The sequence below is a fragment of the Scyliorhinus torazame genome, chromosome 1 (genome assembly GCF_047496885.1).
Source record: "Scyliorhinus torazame isolate Kashiwa2021f chromosome 1, sScyTor2.1, whole genome shotgun sequence".
Taxonomy (NCBI): Eukaryota; Metazoa; Chordata; class Chondrichthyes; order Carcharhiniformes; family Scyliorhinidae; genus Scyliorhinus; species Scyliorhinus torazame.
The window spans coordinates 377857141-377878944 of NC_092707.1; the positions used below are offsets into that span (position 1 = coordinate 377857141).

General features: G+C 47.9%; 1 protein-coding gene across 3 annotated transcripts in view; it reads right to left on the reverse strand.

Annotated features, from left to right (window-relative positions):
* Positions 1-13686: 13686 nt before the first annotated feature.
* Positions 13687-21804, reverse strand: part of ndufaf7 (NADH:ubiquinone oxidoreductase complex assembly factor 7) — a 33600-nt gene continuing 25482 nt past the window's right edge. For 2 of the 3 annotated variants that reach the window (XM_072511966.1, XM_072511955.1), the window contains 2 exons: positions 18542-18715; positions 13687-14504 (listed from right to left, as the gene is read on the reverse strand). In XM_072511966.1, coding sequence (XP_072368067.1) covers positions 14295-14504; positions 18542-18715 — 384 coding nt within the window. In that variant the 3' untranslated portion in view covers positions 13687-14294. Of the gene's footprint in view, positions 14505-18541; positions 18716-19897; positions 19972-21804 lie in introns of all 3 variants that reach the window. The other variant, XR_011948295.1, reaches the window with a different exon arrangement.

Genomic DNA, 21804 nt, shown 5'->3' on the forward strand with positions numbered 1-21804 from the left:
CAGGGGGGACAGGGTGCACCCCTGCCTCGTTCCTCGGTACAGCCGAAGGTACTCCGACCTCCGCCGGTTCGTCACTACACTTGCCACCGGGGCTCTGTAAAGGAGCTTAACCCAACTGATAAACCCTCCCCCGAACCCAAACCTACGCAGCACCTCCCAGAGGTACTCCCACTCTACTCGGTCGAAGGCCTTCTCCGCGTCCATAGCTGCCACTATCTCCGCCTCTCCCTCATCCGATGGCATCATTAGCACGTTTAAGAGCCGCCGCACATTAGTGTTTAATTGCCTGCCCTTTACGAATCCCGTCTGGTCCTCGTGAATTACCCCCGGGACACAGTCCTCGATCCTCGTGGCCGGCACTTTTGCCAGCAACTTACCATCCACATTGAGGAGCGAGATCGGCCTGTACGATCCACATTGCAGTGGGTCCTTGTCCCGCTTAAGGATCAAAGAAATTGTCGGGGGACAGGGTCCCCTCCTCTCTTGCCTCATTAAAGGTCCTCACTAGTAGTGGGGCCAACAGGTCTACGTACTTCCTGTAGAACTCCACCGGGAACTCGTCCGGTCCCGGGGCCTTCCCCGCCTGCATGCTCCCCAAACCCTTGCTCAGCTCCTCCAACCCAATTGATGCCCCCAAACCAGCCACCTCTTGCTCCTCCACCCTTGGGAATCTCAGTTGGTCTAGGAATCGTCTCATCCCCTCTTCCCCCACTGGGGGCTGGATCTGTACAGCTCTTCATAGAAGGCCTTAATACCTCGTTTATTTACGTCGCACTCCGAACCGTGGCTCCCCTTCCATCTTTGACTCCCCCTATTTCCCTCGCTGCCATCCTCTTACGGAGCTGGTGTGCCAGCATCCGACTAGCCTTTTCCCCATACTCGTAGGTCGCCCCCTGCGCCTTCCTCCACTGTGCCTCTGCCTTCCCTGTGGTCGACAGATCAAACTCCGTCTGGAGACGTTGTCTTTCCCCAAGTAATCTTTCCTCCGGGGCCTCTGCGTATCTCCTGTCCACTCTCAAAATCTCCCCCACTAACCTCTCCCTTTCCATGCCCTCTGACTTCTCCCTATGAGCCCTGATGGAGATTAGCTCTCCCCTGATCACCGCCTTCAACGCCTCCCATACCACCCCCACCCGCACCTCCCCGTTGTCGTTGGCCTCCAAGTACCTTTCGATATACCCCCTCACCTTCCCACACACCACCTCGTCCGCCAGCAGTCCCACATCCAGCCGCCACAACGGGCGTTGGTCCCTCTCCTCTCCCAGCTCCAGTTCCACCCAGTGCGGGGCGTGGTCCGAAACGGCTATGACTGAATACTCCGTCCCCTCCACCCTCTGGATGAGCGCCTTGCCCAGAACAAAAAAATCTATCCGGGAGTAGGCTTTGTGCACATGGGAGAAAAAAGAAAATTCCCTGGCCTGCGGCCTTGCAAACCGCCATGGGTCCACTCCCCCCCCATCTGATCCATAAACCCCCTGAGCACCTTGGCCGCCGCTGGCCTCTTTCCAGTCCTTGATCTGGAGCGGTCCAGTGCTGGATCCAACACTGTATTGAAATCCCCACCCATTATCAGGCCTCCTATCTCCAGGTCCGGAATGCGCCCCAACATGCGCTTCATGAATCCAGCATCATCCCAGTTCAGGGCGTATACATTTGCCAACACCAGCCATGTCCCTTGCAACCTACCGCTCACCATCACATATCGCCCTCCATTATCCACTACGATAGTCTTGGCCTCAAATGACACCCGCTTTCCCACCAATATTGCCACCCCTCTATTCTTCGCGTCCAGTCCCGAGTGGAATACCTGTCCTACCCATCCCTTTCTTAACCTGACCTGGTCCGCCACCTTCAAGTGTGTCTCTTGGAGCATGACCACATCTGCCTTCAGTCCCTTTAAGTGCGCGAACACTCGAGCCCTCTTCACCGGCCCATTCAGGCCCCTCACGTTCCACGTTATCAGCCGGATTGGAGGGGCTCTCACCCCCCCCACACCCCGCCGACTAGCCATCTCCTTTTCTGGGCCAGTCCCGTGTCCACGCCTCCCTCACTCTCCAGTCCCCCAGAGGGGGGATCCTCGTCCCGACCACCTCTTCTGTGTCCCATTCCCTTTCGGCCAGTGCAGCAGCAACCCTTTTCCCCCCCCTTCCCCCCCCCTCCCCTCCCCCCGCTAGACCCCTGTCTAGCTTTTTTGCTCCCCCCATATCACTCCCGTAAGTCAGTTGACACCTGCTAACCCCGGCTTCCCCTGCCGTCCCATTGACCTCCCCGTGTGGGAGTCTCCCAATCAATATGCGTTCCTTCGTTCCCCTTCCCGCCTTTCTTCCCGCACGCGGGAAAAAACCCCGCGCTTTCCAAAGCCCGGCCCGCGGCCTTGTCTCTCTCCCCCAGCCCATGTAACACTTCCTGCGCGTGATTGACCCCCTATATACAACAACCATCACACATCAAACCTCAAACATCCCCCCCACCCTCAAACCCTCAGTTAGAGTCCAACATTTTGGTTTGTATGAAGGTCCACGCCTCTTCAGGCATTTCGAAGTAGTAATGTTGGTCCTTGTATGTGACCCACAATCGCGCTGGCTGCAGCATTCTGAATTTCACTCCTTTCCGATGCAACACCGCTTTGGCCCGGTTGAAACCCGCTCTCCGCTTTGCAACCTCCGTGCTCCAGTCCGGGTATATTCGGATCTCTGCATTGTCCCACTTACTGCTCCGCTCCTTCTTGGCCCATTTCAGGACCCTCTCTCTGTCCGTGAACCGGTGAAATCTCACCACCATCGCCCTTGGCGGCTCATTTGCCTTGGGCCTCCTCACCAGCACCCGGTGTGCCCCATCCAGCTCCAGCGACCTCGAAGGGGCCTCCGCGCCCATCATCGCCTCGAGCATTGTGCTCGCGTATGCCCCGGCATCGGCCCCCTCCACTCCTTCAGGGAGACCCAGGATCCGCAGATTCTTTCTCCTCGACCTGTTCTCCAGGTCTTCGAGTCTTCCCGCCCACCTCTTGTGTAGCGCCTCGTGCCGCTCCACTCTCACCGCCAGGCCCAAGAGCTCGTCCTCATTCTCACTGACTCTTTTCTGTACCTCCTGGATCTTTACCTCGTGGGCCTTCTGGGTCATCCCTAGTCCTTCAATTGCCGACAACATGGGCGCCAGCATCTCCTTCCGCAGCTCCTCGAAGCAGCGCTTGATGAATTCCTGCAGCTCCGGCCTGCACTCCGCTTTGTCCCCGGCCACCGCCATTTTGTTTTTTTTCCCTCGCTTCTCCCGCTGCTCCAATGCCACTTTTTTGGCCGTTGCACTTCTGGTCCGGTCCATAAAAGTTGGAGGGGAACCTCTCTCTTCCCTTCCCCACGGGTTGACTTCGAAAAAATTCCATTGGGGCTCCTCTAGCGAGCCCGAAAGTCCGTAATAGCGGGAGCTGCCGAATCGTGCGGCTTAGCTCCGCATAGCCGCAACCGGAAGTCCGATCTAATCGAAACTTACAAGATAATGAATGGCTTAGATAGGGTGGACATAGGGAAGTTATTTCCATTAGCAGGGGAGACTAGGACCCGGGGGCACAGCCTTAGAATAAAAGGGAGTCACTTTAGAACAGAGATAAGGAGAAATTTCTTCAGCCAGAGAGTGGTGGGTCTGTGGAATTCATTGCCACAGAGGGTGGTGGAGGCCGGGATGTTGAGTGTCTTTAAGACAGAAGTTGATAAATTCTTGATTTCTCGAGGAATTAAGGGCTATGGAGAGAGAGCGGGTAAATGGAGTTGAAATCAGCCATGATTGAATGGTGGAGTGGACCCGATGGGCCGAATGGCCTTACTTCCGCTCCTATGTCTTATGGTCTTATATGTCGTTTATACCCTCTGTTCCAACCACATCTTGTAATCCCTGTCACTGAGCCAAATTTGAATACAATTTGCCCCTTGCCCTTGGATCCCATTTGCCTTTACCTTTCTGACCAATGTATCATCTTGTCAAAGGCCTTGCTAAAATTCTTGCTACCTCCTCAAAAGATTCAGTCAGGTTCGACAAACTTGACCTCCCTTAAATCCATGTTTGTCGCCCTTGCTGAATCGGCCTTTTTAAATAATGATTAATACTATCCCTCAAATCCTTCCAATGATTTGCCCACCACTGAGGTTAGGCTGACTGACCAGCATTAACTCGGTATCTCCCCTGTTCAATGATGGCACAACATTAGCAATAGTCTTGTCCTCCAGCACCACCTCCAAAACAGGAGAGAATTGAAAAATGATGGTCAGAGCCTGTGCTATTTCCACCCTCCATTCTCTTAACAATTGGCGATGCATTTCAGCATTGGGAATTTAATCTACTTGCAAAGATGCTAAACCCCATCAATATTTCCTCTCATTATGTTTATCCCATCCAATATTTCACAATGTCTGCATCATTCCCCCTCTTTTGTGAAGACATACACCGTATTCATTAATAACTTTGCCCATCCCCTGCACTTCCTGTTGTCCAGGCCTTCTGCAATATTGAGCTCTTGGTCTCTGAAGTACATTTCCCTTTATTTTGCCTCACCCTATCCTGTTACACGGGGACTCGAGGTTTTGAAGTTCTATCCTGTGGGAGGACATTTTCTCTGAATCCTCACTATTTCCACTTTGCTCTGCCACTGATTTATCTTTAATTTCCAGATTGCGGTCCACTTTTGTTGAATCGCATCGCAATTTAGAAGAATTGGCCTTCCCCAATTCAGAATTCTTGCTCTTGAATTATTTTTCTCTATTTCTATAATGATGCCAAACCTAATTGAATAATTACCACTGCCACCAAAATGTTCCCCCATCGATAACTGGTTCAACTGTCCAGCTTCACTCCCTGAAGCTCAGTTCGGAATTGCTGCTTCTGTTGGGATTGTTACGTGCTAGCTAAAAATGTTCTACTGAATACATTAAAATGTTGTCCCTTTATATTGATTCTATCTCAGTTAATCTTAGGGTAATTGAAATCCCCAACTATTATTTTTGCGCTTTTCAGAAATTTGTTCTTTTGTTCAACCCATCTGGCTTAGTTTGGAGTTCCTTCTAACATATCATCCCTCTGATGCACGATCAATTACAGCAAAGACGAGGTTAAAGCATAACTGAAGGCTTTAATAGACTAGAACTGTTCCCCAGCAGCTCAGGTACAGAATGAGGGCTGCTGGGATGGCACCGACTCTTATACCCCGCCTATCTGGGCGGAGCTACATACTATACAGCCAATGGTAAACCCCCAGGTTTGACCAACGGACTTCAGCCTCTCGGGTGCTGCAATACCTGATAATATCACACCCTCCTCACAGCTTTGTTTGTTTCATTAACCAAGATTGCTAACCCCCCTCTTTATTTTTATCCTGCTCTCTCTAACCTCATCTGAGAACCCTGTAAGCAGGAACATTGAGCTGTTACTCCTGCCCTTCAGTCAAGAATTCCTGGCCTGTTGCCACTGAAGTACTGACTTTCACCGATCGGAGATTTTAATTAAGCCTTTATTATTTCAGTGTCTGCAACATTCAATACAAATGGCAGATTGTATTACAATTGCAACAGCACATCATTATTAAAGTGAAACTGATCTGTCACATGATGGTTTAACTGAGTCTGTGTTTCTTGTTGGATGAAATACCCAGTGTCGGAATTCACAGTACTAGAAGTGATGACATTAAAAGGATCAAAAAATGATGTGTTACAAGTCAGTAAGAGCAGGAAGGAGAGATTCCACACTCCATTTAAGAACCATTCTGACCACCCACTTGACTGTGAACCTAATGGAGAAATGGCCCAGTTCAGGCTTTCTCTGAAATACCCTTTTTAAAAACATTTTTCCAATTAAGGGACAATTTTAGCACGGGCCATCCACCTATCCTGCACATCTTTGGGTTGTGGGGTGAGACCACACAGAGGGAGAATGTGCAAACTCCACACACAGAGGGACGCGGGGGGCCGGTACCGTCTCTGCAATACTCATATCTCAGAACCGGTGTCCCAAGGCTCGTCTTGCATTCATGGATATATTTTCCTTCTTCAAAAGAAATTGGGATCTCACAGACTACCACCTTGGTCTAGATTTTACTAACCCTATCCCAAGTCATGGTCAGGTGGAATAACCTTCCATCCACTGTTTCCTACAAACACCTAGATAAAGGTGACAGTAAGTACATGGCAATAATGCCAAAGGCTCCATTGGATGGAGACAGCTGCAAAGAAGCCTCCCCTCTTCCTCCAATTGAGCACCCATAAAACCAGCTGCAGCATTGCCTCATTCTTGGCAGGCGCCCATCAACTTGGTTACAGGAATATCACCATGTATCGTAAGTCACGCTAAAAGGAAAATCCAGCTCGCAGGAAGGTACTACCTGAAGTGTTCTTACCATGAGCACCAACCTGGTGATGTTGCAACACAGGATTGCCTAAACACAAAAAGCAGCAGCTATAAAGGGTTAAGGGGCTCAAAAACTAATTGAATTACAGAACCATATAATTCCTACAGTGCAGGACGCGGCCATTCGGCCCATCGAGTCTGCACCGGCTCTGAAAGAGCAGTCTACCTCGTCCCAGTTCCCCGCCCTATCACCGTAACCCCATAACTCCACCTAAACTACACACCTTTGGACATTAAGGGGCAATTTAACATGGCCAATCCACCTGACCTGCACTTCTTTGGACTGTGGGAGGAAACTGGGGCACCCGGAGGAAACCTGCGCAGCACGGGGAGAAAGTGCAAACTCCACACAGACAGTGACCCAAGGCCAGAATTGAACCTGGATCCTTGGTGCTGAGAGACAGCTGTGCTAACCACTGTGCTCCTCAAGCAAAGATTTGTAGGTGGGTGGTCACGGCCCTGAAGAACCCTAAAGATTTTGTCTGCATCCTCTTCCTCCAGTCAGCCCAAGTCACTTTGATGGAGGCAGAGAGTGGGCCATCCCTGGAATCTAGCTCCGGCATTGTCAAAGTCGGGGGCGCGGCCAGTGGGTGGGTCGTGGGCAGGTGTCGGGAGGGTTGTGAAGCCTTCCGTCGCGGCGCTCCCGATTGCACAAATTCGCGTGCAACAGCTGGCTTTTAACTGCCGGCTGCAAGCGGCCTTTTTACCATATACAAAAAATGCGGCCGCACTGCACGTGTGTGCCCGCTCATCGGTGCGCATGCCCAGAGCTTTGTTAAAAGCCGGCTGCTGCTCTGCCCTGTTCGGAAGTGCCCGGTTCTACTGAATGAAGCTAAGGCCGAGTTTTCCCCCGGCGACTAGCACCATCGGACCCACCCACAGAGATCCAGCGCCATGGCCTCCACCTCGGAACTCGCCTCTATCTACAGCGCGCTCATCCTGCACGACATCGAGGTCACTGTCACCGAAGACAAACTCAATGCCCTGATTAAAACAGCTGGTGTGACCATTGAGCCTTTCTGGCCTCATCTGTTTGCCAAGGCATGGCTAACATTGGTATCAATAGTCTGATCTGCAACGTTGGTGCTGGTAGCAGTGCCCCAGCTGCTGCAGCAGTTGTTTCCACCGCTGCCCCTGTTGCTGCTGAAGCGAAAAAGGAAGAGAATAAACAGGAAGAATCTGAAGAGTCTGATGATGACATGGACTTTGGTCTCTTTGATTAAACGTGCCATGCAACAGCATTGTTGCAATTTACAAAAAATAAATAAAAATTGTATATAAAAGCCGGCTGCTGCGGCTGAAGACCGCGAATTAGTGCAATTGGAGACGCAGAAGATTTAAAAAAAAATTCTATGTAAACTTAGGTCGGCCAGTTGGTAAAACTGGGTCGCTGGAAAAAAAGTTTGAAAAACACTGATCTAGCTGGTACTTCTATCAATTTCCATTCAGAATCTTTGGTGCTGCAGTGGTATACTTGCCTGAATTATTCTACTTTCTACAGACACCCTCACTCTTAAAGGCAGGAAGGAATTCTGCCAAGATACGGCCATGCACACTTACGGAGTTCCAGCCTAGTGTCTGTGTTTCTGCTTTGACGAGACATCTGGACTGTTTCTTGGCTGAAGCAAAGATTGCATCTTATAAAAACCAACAGGAAATATCAGCATATTCAGTGTGGTCTGCTGGACTAGTTTAGATTGCGTGAGAGGATTAGTGGGGATTAGCCTGAGAGGAGCTCAGTGGGGCTAGACAGCTGGTTTGTGATGCAAAACAAGAGCAGAAGCGAGGGTTCAATTCCTGTACCAGCTAACCCGAACAGGCGCCGGAATGTGGTGACTTAGGGGCTTTTCACAGTAACTTCATACTTGTGACAATAAAAATATTATTATTATTAGTGAGGAATTTTGTAATTCTATTTCTGTGGTGCTTTCCAGTTTTATTTTTATTTTTGCCGCTCCCCTCAAAACTGCATAGCTGATAGGGCTTAGAAAATGTCCAATAATGTTCCAGACATCCTAGAGATGGATATATATCTGATTTAGAAAACGGGTTAAAGGGATATGGGGAACAGGTAGGGAGGTGGATTTGAGACCTGGAAGAGATCAGCCATGATCTGATTGAATGGTGGAGCAGGCTTGATGAGCTGTATTGCCTACTTCCGCTCCTAATTCCTATGTTCCTATTCTGAATGCCTGTCAGGCTAATGAATCATCTCGTCTTTTTTTGCCTGTTCTGCAAATTTGTACGGCCCAGCAAAATGAGTCAATGGAAGACCTGGGGCTGGATTCTCTGACCGGCCGAAGTCCCAACGGCGTACAACTAATGTGCTCCAGCTGGTCGGGATACTTGCGTGGCGGCTGCAGATTCAGCCCGCAGCCGCCTTGGTCGGGGGCGGGCTGATCGGAGGGGGGTCCTTCTAGGCGGCCGGTAAATGGTTGGGCGGGCGGACAGGGTCGGGCGCGCGCCGATTGGAGGGGTTCTTTTTTGGGTCCAGCTCTATGGTCCGAGTCCACCATGGAGCACGGCGAGGCCGCTGGAGGTCGCTGCCGTGCGCATGCGTGGCCTCCAACCCGGAAGTGCGGGGGCCCGTATCTGGAGCAAAAGCTGCGAGATCTACTCCGGGCCCCTGCTAGCCCCCTGCAGGGTTGGGACTTTGTGTCCCTTTGATGCCAGTTTTCCTGGGATCAAAACTCTACTGTTTTGATGCCGGCGTGGGGACATAGTCCCAATAATGGAGAATTCAGCCCCTGCTTTGTTGCGACTTTGTTCCACAGAGGAAAAATTTCAATCCCTCCCAAAGAGTGGTCAGCCTGGCCTTATGGTAGCACTTTTACTCCTGAGTCCGAAGATTGTGATTTAACTCTGGGAATTTCAGCAGATTTGAAATAAAAACATTGAAAAAACGAATTAAAACAAATTACTTAACTAGGAAGAGAAATAACTAACCCTGAAGACAGAGATTAGTATTTAGCATTTCAATTTTACAGGAAAAATCTGGTGCCAGGGACCACATAGTTAATCGTAACTTAATCTAATAACGATTTAAGTGATTATTTTGAATTAATTAACTAGTGCTTAAATGTCACTCAGCGAGGTGCAGTGCTCTAATTGTGAGATGTGGCAGACCTGTAACGCTTCCAGCGTTCCGGTCGACTATGTCTGCACCAAGTGTAACCAATGGCAGCTCCTCACAGACTGCGTGGTTTGGTTGGAGCAGCAGTTGAATGCACTTAGGAGCATGCAGGTGTCGGAAAGCGTCATAGATAGGAGTTATAGAGATGTGGTCACACCCAAGGTGCAGTAGACAGATGAGTGACCGCTAGAAAGGACAGGCAGGCAGTGCAGGACTCCCCTGTGGCTGTCCCCCTCTCTAATGGGTATACCGTTTTGGATACTGTTAGAGGGATAGCCTATCAGGGGAAAACAACAGCAGCCTAAACAGTGACACCACAACTGGCTCTGTTGCTCAGCAGGGGAGGGCAAAGTGCAGGAGAGCGATAGTTAAAGGGGACTCCATAGTAAGGGACACAGATAGGCGCTGCTGTGGACGGAAAAGAGACTCCTGGATGGTATGTTGCCTCCCTGGTGCTAAGGTCAAGGATGTCTCTGAACGAACACAGGACATCCTGAAGGGGGAAAGTGAACAGCCAGAGGTCGTAGTACACATAGGTACTAACGACATAGGCAGGAAGAGTGATGAGGTCCTGCAGAAGTTCAGGGAGTTATGCAATAAGCTAAAAAGCAGGCCCTCTAAGGTTATAATCTCAGGATTACTCCCTGTGCCACGTGCCAGTGAGGCTAGAAATAGGAGACTAGTGCAGCTAAACTGGTGGTGTAGGAGGGAGGGTTTCAGATTTCTGGACCACTGGGATCTTACGGGGCCGGTGTGGCGTGTACAAGAAGGACGGGTTGCATTTAAACTGGAGGGGCACCAATATCCTGGCTGGGATGTTTACTAGTGACTCGGGAGGATTTAAACTAGTATGGCAGGGGGAGTGGAAACTAGAGCATTAGCTTAGAAGATGTAATAACTGAAGGGGAAACAGAGAACAAAAATAAGAGAACAACATCACCCTGTCTGCTTAAAAGCAGTGGTTTGAAGTGTATTTGTTTCATCGCCAGACATGTAGCGGGTAAGGCAGATGAACTTCGAGCACTTATTAGTACTTGGGATTACGATGTTGTGACTATCAAAGAAATATGGTTAAAGGAAGGGCAGGATTGGCAGCTGAACGTTGGAGGATATAGATGCTTCAGGACAGATAGAGGGGGATGTAAAAGGGGTGGGGGAGTAGCATTACTGGTTAAGGAGAATATTATAGCTGTACTGTGGGAGGACACCTTGGAGGGCTCATACAATGAGGCAATCTGGGTAGAGCTCAGGAACAGGAAGGGGCAATCACAATGTTGGCCGTTTATTACAGCCCCCCCCCCCCCCCCACTGCCAGCAAGAGATAGAGGAGCAGAGAGGTAGAGAGATTTTGGATAGGTGCAAAAGTAACAGGGTTGTTGTGGTAGGGGATTTTAATTTCCCCTATATTAAGAGGGACTCGATGCTAGGAGTTTGGATGGGGCAGAGTATGTAAGGTGTATCCAGGAAGCCGCCTTGATGCAATATGTAGATAGTCCAACTAGAAAAGGGGCAGTACTGGATCTGGTATTGGGGAATGAGCCTGGACAGGTGGCTGAGGTTTCAGTAGGGGAACATTTTGGGAGTAGTGACAACAATTCCGTAAGTTTTAGGGTACTTTTGGACAGGGATGTGGGTAAACCTCGTGTTAACGTGGTAAACTGGGGAAAGGCAAATTACAATAACATTAGACAGGAATTGAAGAATTTGGATTGGGTGTGGCTGTTGGATAGTAAATCAACATCGGACAAGTGGGAGTCTTTCAAGCATCAGTCGATTAGGATTCAAGAAAGTCACGTTCCTGAGGGAACGAAGGATAAGTATGAGAAGTTTAGGGAGCCATGGATAACGAGGGGTATTGTGGACCTCGTCAAAAAGAAAGAGGAGGCTTTTGTCTGGTCTAGAAAGGTGGGGAAAGTCAAAACCCTTGAGTATAAAGAAAGTAGGAAGATACTTATGTGGGAAATTAGGAGGGTTAGGACAGGTCATGAAAAGTCCTTGGCAAGTAGGATTAAGATGAATCCCAAAGATTTTTATTCATATGTAAAAAGCAAGAGGGTGGCCAGGGAAAGGATGGGACACCTTGAGGACAGTGGATCAAATCGATGTGTTGTGCCAGAGGAAATGGGCGAGGTACTAAATGAGTACTTTGCATCAGTGTTCACCAAAGGACTTTGTGGAAGATGATTCTTGGGTAGGGTGTGTGGACAGTCTGGGTCATGTTAACATCGAAAAGGAGGTATTGGGTCTTTTAAAAGACATTAAGGTAGATAAGTCTCCTGGGCCAGATGGGATTTACCCCAGAATATTGAGGGAAGCAGGGGAGGAAATTACTGGGGCCTTAACTGATATCTTTGTATCCTCATTGGCTACAGGTGAGATCCCAGAGGACTGGAGAATAGCTAATGTGGTACCGCTGTTTAAGAAAGGTAGCAGGGAAAATCCTGAAAACTAAAGGCCAGTGAGCCTCACGTTGGTAGTAGGTAAATTATTGGAGCGAATTCTCAGGGACAGGATTTATACCCATTTGGAAACAAATGGACTCATTAGCGATAGACAGCATGGTTTTGTGAAGGGGAGGTCGTGCATCACTAATCAAATTTTTTGAGGAGGTGACAAAGATGATTGATGAAGGGAGGACAGTGGATGTTGTTTTCATGGACTTCAGTAAAGCCTTTGACAAGGTGCCGCCTGGTACAAAAGGTGACGTCACACGGGATCAGAGGTGGGGTGGTAAGGTGGATACAGAACTGGCTCGGTCTCAGAAGGCAAATGGTAGCAGTAGAAGCGTGTTTATCTGAGTGGAAGATTGTGACCAGCGGTGTTGCACAGGGATCGGTGCTGGGGCCTTTGTTGTTTGTAGTATACATAAACGATTTGGAGGAAAATACAGCTGGTCTGATTAGTAAGTTCGTGGATGACACCAAGGTTGGTGGAGTGGCAGATAGTGTTGAGGATTGTTAGAGGATACAGCAGGACATAGATAGGTTGGAGACTTGGGCAGAGAAATGGCAAATGGAGTTTAATCCTGACAAATGTGAGGTAATGCATTTTGGTAGGTCTAACATAGAGGGGAAATATACCATAAATGGCAAAACTCTTAGGAATATAGAAAGCCAGAGAGATCTGGGCGTGCATATCCACAGATCTTTGAAGATGGCAACACAAGTGGATAAGATAGTCAAGAAAGCATACGCCGAGGTCCCAGCTCTGGGTCATGTGGAAGTTGCACGTTCCCCCTGTGTTTGCGTGGATTTCACCCCCACAACCCAAAGATGTGCAGGTTAGGTGGATTGGCCACGCTAAATTGCCCCTTAATTAGAAAAAATGAATTGGGTACTCTAAATTTATATTTAAAAAATTATGAGGGGTATGGCTAGAGTGGATGGGCAGGCACTCTTTCCCTGGATGGAGGGGTCAGTCACTAGGGGGCATAGTTTAAGGTCCATGGGGCAAAGTTTAGAGGAGATGTGAGAGGCAGGTTTTTTTACACAGGGGGTGGTGAGTGCCTGGAACGCGTTGCCAGGGGAGTTTGTGGAAGCAGATACATTAACGGCATTAAAAAGGCATCTTGACAAACACATGGATAGGATGGGTATAGAGGGATACGGCACAAGGAAGTGCTGAGGTTGGTATCATGACCGGTACAGGCTTGGAGGGCCGAAGGTCCTGTTTCCTGTGCTGTATTGTTTTTTGTATATCCAGGCCATTGTAATGGACCGATTGTATTGTTCGGATTTGCTGTCTTTCAGAAGAGATGTTAACCAGAGGCACTGTTCACATAATAATCTTTAGTATTGTCACAAGTAGGCTTACATTAACGTTGCAATGAAGTTACTGTGAAAATGTTCATGGCATAAAAGAGTCGGGGAGATTTCCCAGTGTCCTCGCCAAAATGTATCCCTCAATCAACACTCCTAAAAGCATATTAACTGATTGTTTATCTCTGTTGTTTGTGGGACCTTATGCTGAAATCACTGTTGTATAATAAGAAAATAGGACAATTGACACAGATTAACTAACTTAGTCAAGACTTTCCTTTCCACAATAATGTCACTCTGAACCACTTAAAGATTCACCTCCCTTCTGCTATCCGTTTCCTCAGTGAAGACTTGAGCTGATAAATGGTAGGTTGTATACATCCCCTTAAACACCAGCCATGACCATCGTTCTCAACATGAAAAGGCCCAACTGGCTTTCTCAATCTTTATTCATACCATCATAAAGTGCCCTACAATCAACATCCTGGAAATATCCTGAGTGGAAGTTTATCTGTCCCAGCTATATCAATAATTTTGCTTCATAGGCAGGGTTGAGGCAGGGTATTCTGTAAGAATAATAACAGCCATAATTGTCTGACACTCTTCGTAATATCCAGAACAGTGTAGTTCTGCTTGGTTGAGTTCAGAGCCGGGCTGTCAGTGTTCACCTTTCACCTTTGGGTATCATGGGTACAATATGCAGGATGCATCGTAGAAATTTAACAAGTTTACTTGAACAACAGCGACAATTTCTACCTTTGAAAACAAGAACAGCACCATCACTGGAACATCATTTCATTTATGTATTATTCTTGAGTCTTGAATTTACAATCTGAAGTAAATTTCCATCCCTTTCATTCTCTGGTTGTAATAAAATGTACTTTCCGTGAACATATGTAAAAGGTAGAAGTTTTTGATACATTGATGATCAGATGCCTCAACGTGCTACTGTAGCTTTATCTCACCGAGTGCACTGCGACATGCCAATGACGATCATTTCCAACCAGTGTCCTTTTCTACAACTGTAGTTCACTGAATCCTGCAACAGGTGGTGCTGTTGGACCACTTTTCATGGACTTTGTGTCTTGTCTTGAAAGTACTCTATTATAAGGCAACAAGGCAAAAAATTTGAATCGCTTGCCCATTTTCTCAGGGTTCATTATCATGTCGTAGGCATCAATTAGGCCTTTGCCTGTGTTTGGATCAGCTGCATTTCTCAACAGTACCTGGAACGAGAGCACAAAGTAGCTGTTGATTAAAGTTTCCTAGATTGAGTACAATGCAAATATGTACATATGTTGGACAACAATACATGTAACTGCTGTGTTTTCCATACAACATACTTTAAAGGTAATATGGAACGATTCCTGATCATCCATGCACCTTTTGTCTCCTGATGTTAGCACGGCTCCGGCTATGGCCAAAGATTCCGGTTTGCCTGCAACATTGGGAGTTGGGAGTTGGGAGTTGATACGGGGATAGCAAGATGATAAAATAAGAGTACAAATTTAGCCAATTGGTTCTGGGCCAAAGATCAGTGGCAGGATTCTCCGTCAGCCGACGCCAGAGAATCGGTTCCGTCGCAGAAATCGTGGCGGGTGCTGATTTCACCCCAAATTGCAATTCTCTGTCAAATTAACAGCGGCAGCAATGTGGTCCAGAACGCACGTACGGTAAACACTGTTTTCATATCATTAGCGGACCCGGGCCGATATTCTCCAGGGTCTCCTCGATGCCCCTCCTCCAATGGGCTGAGTTCCCAACGGCGCAGTTCACTTGTGCTTTTAAAAATCGTGAAACCGGCGTCATGGCTGCTCAGGGAGAGAGAGGGTGCAGGACACAGATTTGTGACCGTGGGCTGCCGGGCTGGACACTGGCTGGGGCTGGGGGTGGGGGAAATGACCAGGGGACGGACTGTGGGGCCGGGCTGAACACTGGCTGGGGCTGTGGGGAGGAGGAACGACCAGGGGACGGACCGTGGGGCCGGGCTGAACCCCCCCCCCCCCCCCCCCAAACAGGACTGGGGTGGTGTCCAGTCACAGACTGCCATTATCCTCAGCCTGCAAGGCAGCTATTTTGCTGCGCATTTCACTTTCCACCCACCTTGGCCCTGGTTCTGCAGAGTGACACCGGCCTTATGGTTGCCCCCACCACCACACCTCACCTTCCGCCATGCCCACCTGACTGCCACCTCCCAGCAGGGCATCACATGGCCCACTCAAAGGCAATGCCCACTGTAGCCCGGGGGCGCCGGTGGAAGTGGACGGCTGGCAAGGGCAGCAGCAGCCAATGGTACCCATGGCAACATTGACAGGGGTCAGGACCAGAGGCCTCCACGGGGCCAGGCTACAACGGAGTTAGGGGTGCGGGATCGGGGGTGGGGCATGTGTGGGCAGAGCCCGCAGTGCCAATCAGGGACGCCATGTTGTCCGGTGGACCTGTTTGGGCATGGGGGGCACGCAAAATGCTAACATGTCGGCCTTTCAAACCCCTGCAGACAATGGATATTGGAATTCAGCAGCGATGGTGACCTTCCTGCTAGTCGCCGCAGCTCTGGGCGATGACCTACGGCTGTACGAGCTGGAGCTGCTCGAGGAGGAGGAAGCTGCAGCAGAAGAGCATGCAGCAGAAGAGCATGCAGCAGTGGAGCCTGCCCCAGAGGAACAGGTGGCAGCCGCCCAGGATGGAGAGCCAGTCGCCCAACAGACCAAGAAGGAGGAGGAGGTGCCAAGGAAGCGTCGCATGAGACCTGGTGTGTCTTGGACTGCCTGGCATTAGAGGACCTACCGGACCGGGCATGTCGTCCAAGACTCTGCTGAGCAGAGACAGTGCAACACATCTGCCGGATCATGGCACACCTGGCATCGTGGGAGTATGAGGGAGGACACCTGCTCCCAGTGGCCGTCAAGGTGACGGTCGCCCTAAATCTTTATGCAACGGGGTCCTTCCAGGCGCCTAGTGGGGACCTGTCTGGGATCTCACAGACCTCGGTGCACAGATGCAGCCACGCCATCACGGAGGTCCTATGTGCCATTTGTTTCAATGTGGACAATGCAGCAACCAGGAGTGTGACCGAGCGGTGCTTCGGCACCTGAAGATGCGGTTCAGGTGCCAGAACGGCTCTGGAGGGGCCCTCCAGTGTGATGTTGAGAGAGGGTCATCTGCATCATGGCGGCCTGCTCTGTCTTCCATAACATCAAGCAGCAGAGGGACGACGTGCTGGAGGATGAGGAAAGCCAGGCCTGGGCAATGTTGCCTACGTTCCCAGCCATGGCCCGCTGTGACTGGACCTTGCGCAGCTGAAATTTCCAGGTGGCTCTGGTACTTGGCTGCCTGTGAGGCAGCAACCCTGTCCTGGACCTCGCCCAGCACCTGCACAGAATGCTTCATGCTGATCCATAGCCAAAACCCTCGCAACCCCCCCCCCATGCCTCCACCAAGGATGCCACGTTGTTGGTGTTGGCCTGGGTGGCATGTATGGTCAGCACCACCTGCTGCTCCTGCACCCAGGTACAGTGAACGGCTGCTGACAGCCTCCTTTCCGGACTGGGGTATAGGACCAATTGCTTTTCATCCACCACGTCCAGGAGGGTCTCCAGCGTCGTGTCTCTGAAACGGGGTGCCACTATCCTGGCTGCCATCTTGCCAAGGCTGACTGGTTTCAAAATTGCTAATTTTGAAGCACGGTGAGATGGCCCAAGGAGATGAAAAGTGCGATAATATTGCAATTTTGTCCTTTCTTCTTCAAGACTTTACAACTAGAAGCCTTCCTATAATAGCCAGCTTTCTCCATAGAAGAAAAATACTTCTGAGTAGCATACAAACTGACAGCAAAAAGAGCAAATGATAGATTTTTCCATTATTTTGACACAATATAATTTGACTTAAATGTCAAAAATCTAGCTGAACAGTTCACACATAGAGATTTCAGTCATCACACGGGCACTGCTCTGCCTATTTAAAGGCAGGCACTCAATGCACCAACAGAAGATAGTCCTGGTTTAGGTAATGGAATAGGAACAAAAACAACATGCAAATGAAAAGTAAAGATCATTTCATCGGTGGATGGACATCTAAACCATCCTTACAAAAGACCCCAGTTCATTATACACCTACACAATCCTGTGCTATGAACCCTATATTGTTGTGGAGAAACAAAGCTTGTACTTTTTATTGTTAAGTTGTAGGGGAGTATCAGATATTATGTTCCTGATGACTCAGAGTATTGTGTCTGTCAAAAATACAATCCTATTATCTAGCAGAAGGGACAGAATTTGACAACCAAATATTTTTTCTAACGTTGACTCCGCTGCCTTAATAGTAAAGAGCAGTTTCCCTGAGGTAAAGAAATGAGCAAAGAAATTAAAAGCAAATCATTTTGGAGAAAGCAAAAAGAGTATTTAATGCAGAAAACTAGAATGCTGTATTAGGAAGAATGTTCGTTCTTATTGTAATTTTGATGACTTTTTTAAAAAAGCTGCACGAGAATGGCTGACTGTGACGAACAATCCTTTGATGTTGAAAAGTGGAACTGGCCACGTACCAGAGGTAATTCCACCTCACTGAATGTAACTGAGCCTTACAAAAACATAGTTCCAAATTGGATCCTTGCACTGAATAAGCTGCTCTCAGCCAGAGCAGTAATAAAATTGTTGCTGTCCACTTTAGTGTCTCTAGGTTAGGGAAAACCAACTGGGTTGCTGCTCCTGCTGGTTGCATCAGTGGTTGCTGGCTGAGGTTGGGACTTGCATGGCTGTCACGCCTATTACCTTGGTAGCACTCACTGTCTGAACCCGTTATCAAGGAGTAGCCATTCTGATGAGGCAGCTCTAAAACTGCACCAATTAATATGATCCAGAACCTTCAGAAAAGAGGAACAAGTGAAGTAGGAAAAATGTTCTGGGACAGGACAGCAATCTTGCACTATAAACTTCTTAATCTGAAAATTCCAAGGTGAAGTATTTCATTTCTCCAGCTCCCCAAACAAATTAGTGCTTTCATTGCATAAAACATATTTCATAGACGGCAGCAGCAATATTGTCAACAAATACCAAAAAAACCAGACAGAAATCAGATGAGTTTGAGCATACTCTGGATCCTCTCATGGATTCCAGGAACATCAGCTTGATAATTCAACAAGTAACAGTAATAGCTGGGGAAAGGGTCAAGAGAAGATACTTTGGTTTTGGAGTCAAAACCAGATCAAAGACAAAAAAGTTGGAAATATAAAGAGGGAGAAACAGAATTGTTGGCAACGTCCTACCTGAAGTCTCACATCAATGCCCATATTCTTCAAAAACTGATGCTGTGGGATTGGGCCTAAGGAGGTCACTTTACCCTCGGTCATTTGCCGAAGGTAGCTGAAATCTACATCTGCTGTCAGGTCTGCCGTTCCAGGCGCTGTGAGCACGTCATGTAGCTGATGGCCACGAAAACCCTTTGCAAAATAATGGTTATTAAGCATTAAGAAAGATTGTTAAATACATCCAGAAATATCTGCTGAAAGATGTTCCTCTTTAAGGCGTGGAGGATACTTGTGAGCGGTGTGGGAGGGGCCTGGCCAGTCACGTGCATATGTTCTGGCCCTGCCCGAAGTTGGAGAAATTTTGGAGGTCGTTCTTCAGCACCATGTTGGCAATCGTGGACGTGGATTTTGAGCCCAGTCTCCTGGGGGCCATATTTGGGGTGTCGGGCTTGCGAGAGCTATAGTCGGGAGTGGGGGAAGATGTCTTAGCCTTCGCCTTGCTGATCGCTTGCAGGGGGGGGGGTCCTGTGGGATGGAGGTCAGTTGCTCTACCCTGTGCCTCAGTGTGGCTGGGATATCTAATGGAGTTTTTGTATCTGGAAAAGGTGAAATTTGCTTTGAGGGGGGCAAATGAGGGGTTCCACAAGAGATGGGGTTTGTTTGTATTACATTTCAAGAAGCTGGTTACCATCAGCTGTTAAGAGGAGGGGGGGGCAAATTTGGGTGTTTGGCTGAAGTTGCTGGCTGGGGGCGGGGGGCTGTTGGGGTTTGTGTTGTTTTTTGTTATGTTGTGTGTTTAAAATGTCAAAATACCAAAGACGTGAATAAAAATATTTTCCAAAATAAAAATAGATGTTCCTCTTTAGAACAAGCAGTAGTGACAGAAAAAGCAGTCAACAGTTATCTTCATCAGCAAGATGACTGCATTTTTGGTTTGTTAATACTTCCAGGGAAACGTAGATCAATGATGTAATTCTGCTAATTGTGCAACTAAGATGGAATACTGCGGATTAAAAGTCAATAACTGCACTTGCCTCATTTCAACCATATTCATTCACTCCAACACTTTCAAATGTATGGTCAGCAACAATATATAAGAAATTGTGTAGAGAAATATGGATATCCCATCACATCGCAGGACATATTCAAAAGATTAACATGAAATTTCAAATAGATTTCTTGAAACTAGGACTTGCAATTTAAGAACATTTAAAATGGGTCAAAATGTCCAAGTCCCAAGAAACCCTCTTCAATCACACAGCGACTGTTTTCTACTAAATAAACTTGGAAAACTTAATTAGTACCAACCACCCATTGTATGTTTAACTATAAATGAAACATTTTAATAATTTTGGAAATGATAAAGACTAATACCTTTTGGAAATAAATGTATATTCATTCTTTTCAGACAAGGAATCCCTCGGAGGCAAAAGTAGATCAAGTTTCTTCTAATAAAAATACAAACAAAGCTACTGCTGTGAGAACATTTCATTCAGGACGAAAAATCCGATTGAAAATATTATTGCTTGCCTGAGGGTGTGTTTTATTATGAAAAACATTTTATTTACTGGATGGGTCAAGTTAATACCCACATATGAAGAGTCTAACTTAATAACGCTTTTCGCTTATACTATTGTCGAAATCATTCTTCGTGGTCTTTTTTTGTTGAAGCTTTTCGTTTTGTACTCATCAGAACAATTCGCAGGAATACAAAGGTCAGGGGAAAGAACAAATTTATATTGTTTGAGAAGAGAGTGCCGATTGGTTGGCAAGTAGACTCAGTGGTAGAGGCACTGCCATGGAGACTGCACCAGTTGGTGGTTAACTGCCAAGCACTGTTTGAAATTTAAACCAGGCAGTTTGACTCTGGTCAAGACACTGCCTTGAGCAATGAACCAGCTGTCACTTATTTTATTTAGCTGAAACAGTCGCGATGTGTGTAAATGTTCTTTCTGTCTGCAAAGAACAGGGCCCTGTGTATTAATATATGTAGCTTCTAGTTCACAAACATGTGCCACACTGCAAGCCTGCCTAACAATCTTAAATTGGTTCTCAGCGTAATTCCTAGCATGAGGAGGGTTATTTTGCAAAGGTTGTCCAATCACAAAATTATGCCTAATATTGGACACTGTGTTTTGAATTTTGTAGGCTGGTTGGGTACGGTCTGTACCTTACCTACTGTAAACGGCGGAAGGGACATGCAGTTTGATATGATCCGCCTGCAAGTCTTTGAAGCGTATGGCCTACATACCTAACATTGCACTGGCACTGAAATTGATAGACCACATTACTCATTTGTATGACAGGCAGAACATCCTTTTGGCTTGATGGCAGCATCCTAGTGGCGAATACCATTTGTATTGCTACTGTGCAGTAGCAGTGTTAAACTGCTAGCATCACCTGGTGCTCAAAGCATTTTTTCTCTCTCTGCAATTCTCAAGTGGATAAATGGAAGGGATGGCAGAGAGGGCAGTGCAATGTTCCTCCTGCAGGATGTTTGAGGTGTGGGACACCGTCAGTGGCCCTGCTGAATTCACCTGTGGGAGGTGCACCCATCTCCAGCTCCTCAAAGACCGTGTCAAGGAACTGGAGCTGGATGAAGTGAGGATCATTCGGGAGGCAGAGTCGGTTATAGATAGAAGCTATAGGGATGTAGTTACTCCTAAGAATGAAGGTAGCTGGGTGACGTTTACGGGGGGACGTTGGGGGTGGGGGGGGGAGGAGGACTAGAAGGGGTCACGAAAAGTCATTGGCAAATAGGGTTAAGGAAAATCCCAAGGCTTTTTACACGTACATAAAAAGCAAGAGGGTAGCCAGGGAAAGGGTTGGCCCACTGAAGGATAGGCAAGGGAATCTATGTGTGGAGCCAGAGGAAATGGGCGAGGTACTAAATGAATACTTTGCATCAGTATTCACCAAAGAGAAGAAATTGGTAGATGTTGAGTCTGGAGAAGGGTGTGTAGATAGCCTGGGTCACATTGAGATCCAAAAAGACGAGGTGTTAGGTGTGTTGGGTGTCTTAAAAAATATTAAGGTAGATAAGTCCCCAGGGCCTGATGGGATCTACCCCAGAATACTGAAGGAGGCTGGAGAGGAAATTGCTGAGGCCTTGACAGAAATCTTTGGATCCTCACTGTCTTCAGGGGATGTCCCGGAGGACTGGAGAATAGCCAATGTTGTTCCTCTGTTTAAGAAGGGTAGCAAGGATAATCCCGGGAACTACAGGCCGGTGAGCCTTACTTCAGTGGTAGGGAAATTACTGGAGAGAATTCTTCGAGACA